General features: G+C 33.3%; 1 protein-coding gene across 3 annotated transcripts; it reads left to right on the top strand.

The window, feature by feature from the left end:
• Window positions 1–1,131: 1,131 nt before the first annotated feature.
• On the top strand, window positions 1,132–3,170 carry LOC110620665. 3 transcript variants are annotated; one of them, XM_021764476.2, is made up of 4 exons: window positions 1,132–1,331; window positions 1,395–1,518; window positions 1,626–2,018; window positions 2,120–3,170. In XM_021764476.2, the coding sequence occupies exons 1-4, from the start codon at window positions 1,297–1,299 to the stop codon at window positions 2,183–2,185; spliced, it is 618 nt and encodes a 205-aa protein (XP_021620168.1). In that variant the 5' UTR covers window positions 1,132–1,296; the 3' UTR covers window positions 2,186–3,170. The 3 variants fall into 3 exon arrangements, with proteins under 3 accessions (XP_021620168.1, XP_021620170.1, XP_021620167.1); XM_021764478.2 differs by having other exon boundaries at window positions 1,135–1,331; window positions 1,626–2,032; window positions 2,120–3,169; XM_021764475.2 differs by having other exon boundaries at window positions 1,145–1,331; window positions 1,626–2,032; window positions 2,144–3,161.
• Window positions 3,171–5,102: the final 1,932 nt, after the last annotated feature.

Raw genomic sequence — 5,102 nt, forward strand, 5'->3', positions numbered from 1 at the left:
AGGTAGAAAATATTTGACTTTTTGCTCTATAAATTTAGCTATTCTTCTACAAGCATATATGAAAAAAAAATAAAAAATGTAAGAATTAGATCTTGTTCCAGCAAAGTCTTCTCTTACGTCACAATTTGTATTCACCTCACTTGTAAAGAATTCTAACAAACAAACAACAAGCAAAATGGTTGCGGAATCATTATATCACAATTAAGAAAGTTTGGAAAATGCATACCAGTGGAAAGTAGAAAGACACAGAAATAAGGAATGCCTCTGAAATGAACGAGTCTCCATTAAAACGGTCCGTCTCACTTATGAGCAACATCCTCCCATGAAATGGGCCATATAACCCAAATGATATTTAACAATCTCATAAATATTCATATATTTATTAATAAATATATAAATTTGACTCCATCAGTCGATTTGTAAAAAGAAAAAGAGATATATCTCTTATTTTATGATGAAAAGAAAAGAAAAGAAAAGAAAAGAAATACATGTGAAGAGTTGGGTTTTTCTTGGAGTAGAATGCAAGCTGCATCTACTAATGATGCTTCTTTGTATTTTTAAGTAATCCAACTTCTCTCCAAACCATATAGATATATATATGTTTTTGAATATCACAAATGCAAGAGAAGAAGACAGAGTTAAAGCGTCAGGGGTCACGTGACAGGACAGCTACAGTAACATGGATCAAAAATCAAAATAATAATAGACTTCTTGTGATGTCTTTCAATTTCAAAATTTGAATCTTCTCCTTCATATTTATTGCTTTTCCTCTTTTTCTTTTAAAGGATTCAATTAACCTACAAATGGATTCTTCTTTGTTTATATTCTCTAACTAAATTTATTAGTTTCTATTTTCACCCAACAAAACTTTTATTTCTTATCAATTGTTTTACTCATTTTTTTGAATTTTAATAAAGAAAATATTAAATAATATCGCTAAAATTAAACAATATGTTTACAAGTATTTAAAATAAGTGATTAACTTTTTCTTAACACATTTTATTGGATTTTATAAGATACACACACACAAACAAAATTGCAATAGTAATTAAACTTATTTGAAAAAACTTAAAATCTAATTTAGAAATACCATAATTAGCAAATAAAAAGAAATCTTTGCATTTGCAGCAACTTAATTATTAGTCTTTCTAAAGAAAAATAAAAAGAAACGTTTGTCCCTTCTCCTTTCCCTTTCTTCATATAAATTTCACAGGGTTTAGATTTGGGCATTATCTCACACTCCCTTCTGTAGTTTTGCTCATTAAGCAGCTTTACTGAAGACCAAAAGAAAAGAAAATGACAACCACCGCCCAGGAACACAAAAGATGGAGGTGGGTTCTTGTTAATTCTTTCTTCTTTTTCTCTCTCACATTCTAACATGGGTCTTCTCTCAGCGACACCAAGAAAATGGAAGGAGAGGATAGCTTAAGGACTTTAGAATGTCTAAGAGGAAGATTGCTTGCAGAGAGACAAGCTTCAAGGGTTGCTAAAGAGGAAGCTCAACTCATGGGTAATAAGGTTTGCTCTCTTCCATTATTGGCTGCTAATTGATGTTGATGCGTCAAACATCTCTGTTCTTCTAAATACACGTACTGATTATGAGATCTCTGGTTTCTTTATTTTAGTTAATAGAGCTAGAGAGCAAACTCAGAGAAGAAACCAAATTGAGGCATAAAGCTGAAAAGAAGCTTAAATTCTTGAAGAAGAAGCTTGAGTCCTTGAAATTTTCTCTAACCTTTGAGGGACTAGATCTGTCGAGTTCATATGAGAATTGTGGGTCTTCTAGCACATCATCTACAAGTATTTCAGGCCTCAAAGATACGGAGGAATCTGCATCCAAGGCTTGGGTTTCTCAACATATGAATGATAATGCGCAAGAAACAACTGCATCCATTGAAGGGAGTTCAAGCAGTCAAGATACTCTAGATTCCATCTCTGATCCTAACCTCAAACTCAAAGAAGATTCTCCGCTACACAAATCTAGCTCCCAGTACGCTCCAAGTTGTCAAGATTCAAAAGTAGATTCTCACAAGTAAACCCAATCAATTCAACCTGCATTGCCCTTTTTTTAATAGTAACTCATAGTTTGCTTGATGGGATTTGTTAAATCTAATTGTAGATGAATTGTGATGGTGAATTTCAGCTGTTCAACTTCAACTTTAGAAGCTGCCAAGGGAAGAAGTGAGAGTGATACGGAGGACCATGTGGATAACTCATTGGCATTAGTTCCTGTTAACGTGGCTGCACCGACCAAGAGCAGTGAGTTGAAGATAGTGAACAAAAGTATTAGTGAAGTTCTTGATGCTTTAAGACATGCCAGAGAAAAGATAGAGAGGTCAATAGATAGAAGAAACATGATTAGAGTTGGGCCAAGTTGAATGCATGTGTGTTAACAGTAATAATGTTAGTTATAGATAACACATATTTAGAAAGGTCCTTAATTTTCGCACTGACAGGAAATGGGCAAACAAAGATTAGCATTGTATTTTTGAGACCACTAAGCATATAATAAAGTTAGGTGATTGTGATAATAAAAGAAACATGTGAAGTGAAGAATTCTTGGAGACTTGCTGTCTTCTGTCCAGATGATGCTTTAAGCTGGGTCCCAACATTGTTGTCCACTTGCTGATATTTTGACATCGTGATGGGTTGATGCCTGTGATCTGCACTCACATGTGTACGATTTTTAGGCTTTACTAATTTGCTTTCTGCAGTTTGCTGCTCTTATTGTTACCTGCATTAATAGAAGCTTATTCCTGGCTAAAGCCTAAATGGGTAAAAAAGAATGAGTTGTGTTTCTGTGATAAACTTAGTCAAACTTAAGAATAGCTTTTAGAAAGGTGGATCAGGGCTGTGGTGACTCGAGTTGGCAAGTGGCAAGGAACCATTTTCCACAGAATCCCAGGATTTTTGGAAGAAGTGCCCTCACCGAACGAGGTTTTTGCAAACTTGCATAGAGGTTAAAATAATATTTTAAGATTTCAGATAATTTGGATTATGCACTCCAAATTTGATGCAAGCTTGTCCTATTCTGATGCATTTTATCGGTCCTTGGAGCCTCGTGAGTGAGCAGCCAAGCCTAGGAGTACCCTTCTTTTTTTTACCCCTTGAAATATATATGTATATTGAATTATTATCGATCATGCAACGATATGTTGGCCTACCCGGTTAAAGATCTAAATTAAATTGAAATCATCTTGGATCAAATCTACAATCAGTCTTTGTCAATGATTTAATGGACTGATTTTTTTAAGTGATGCAAAGCAATTGATTTTGAATTTTATAAAAGATTTAAATCGAATTTAATTTCTACCGTCGATATTTATTAGAGATTCACAATAATTTTCTAAAAAAAATAATTTCGAAACAGATAATTTTTTATCACAAAATTCGAGATTCAAATTTTATTATATTTTTCGAAACGGATAACTTTTTATCACAAAATTTAAAACTCAAATTCTATCATTGAAAGAGTTTATTATAAATTTTAATTATTTTATAATTTTTTTTTATAAATTTTCACATTAAAGTTTTTGTTATTATAAATATATCTTTTCTTAACTGTTTAACACACTTTTCAATTTTTGAGAATTTAATAAGAAATTCATCTTAATCAAATGATATTGGTTAAAACTCCTGACAGAATCTAAACAGTTCTATTTCAGTTGATATCAGAGCGAAGTTTTTCATGTCCGACAACCAAGAAACGCGACTCATTGCAATTGAGGCATTCTTGACAGAATTGAGAGAGATGATCAGACAGCTAACCTTACAATGGGTAACAACCAACCCATTTCAAATCCTATGGTTGCAAATCCTATAGTAGCAAATCTCCAACAGAATTATTATGAAGGTTACAAGATAAAGATAGACCTTCAAAACTTTTCCGATTTATTAGATGTAGAATTTGTCCTTAATTGGTTGGCAGAGGTTGATCAGTTTTTCAAAGTTATGAATGTGCAAAAGGATCGAAAGGTTTCGATTGTAGCTTATAAATTAAAGGGTGATGCAGCAGCATGGTGAAATTCTAATCAAAATGAACGCTATCGCAGGATGCTTGAACCTATATGAAACTGGTTGTTGATGAAGTAGATGATTGAACAGCGATTCTTGCCCAGCGATCACTCCCAAATTTTGTATAACTAGTATTATGACTATATTCAATTGTGAGAACGAAACCCAGCAGGTTACTAATTACCAGAGGGGACTGAATTACGAAATTCACTGTATGATGAGAGTAGCTGCAATTTTCACGTTGGCAGATGCCATTGAGATGGCAAAAAGAGTGGAAGAACGTATTGAATGGCAGCCTCAACAATAGTCTGATCGGAATTTTAATTATAGAAATTTTGGTTCGACAGGAACTCAGCAGTATAGAGGTAATTATAACGAACAGCCTTCTACGATTGTAAATTCTGACAATCATCAAAATACTATGGAAGAAAGGAGAGACAGTAAGGGAAAGACAGTCATCAATACAGCAGACAAATGAGGCAAAATCAATCCTTATCAAAAACCAATCGGAGACATATGTTATCGCTGCAGACAATCTAAACATTGATTGAATAATTGTCCAAAACATAAAGGAGTTAATAATAATCGTCGATAGGTTAATGTGGTTGAGAAGGTAGTTGAATCTGAGGAGGAAGTGGATAAATATGATAGGTCTATTGCTGGTTCTGAAGATGGGAAGGTCACCTATGTGGTTGATAAGCGGTTGTCAAAGCCGTCAAAAATAAACCTATTATCAATCAACAAATAAATTTGCAGATAGTGGCAATAGGGTCGAACCACAGGGATTTGACACCAAATATCTTCCTAATAATGACTAAGGCAAGTAAATAGCAAAAATAAAAAGGGAGTTTTATTTTGAAGATGTACTAAAGCTAATTAACAATAGAAAGCAAATAATTTAAAGATGAGTAAATTAATAAGAGAAAAGCTTCTAGTTGAAGTATGGATCTATTTCAGACTGTTTAGAATTGATCATTGATTCTTTAACACTCCTATTTATTTCAATAAATTAGTTTAGGATGTGGAAGACGCTTCTCACAATCCAAATTCCTCCTTAGTTCTAGTTTGATTAGGAAACGTTCGCTAAT

This window comes from Manihot esculenta, chromosome 8 (genome assembly GCF_001659605.2).
Source record: "Manihot esculenta cultivar AM560-2 chromosome 8, M.esculenta_v8, whole genome shotgun sequence".
Lineage (NCBI taxonomy): Eukaryota > Viridiplantae > Streptophyta > Magnoliopsida > Malpighiales > Euphorbiaceae > Manihot > Manihot esculenta.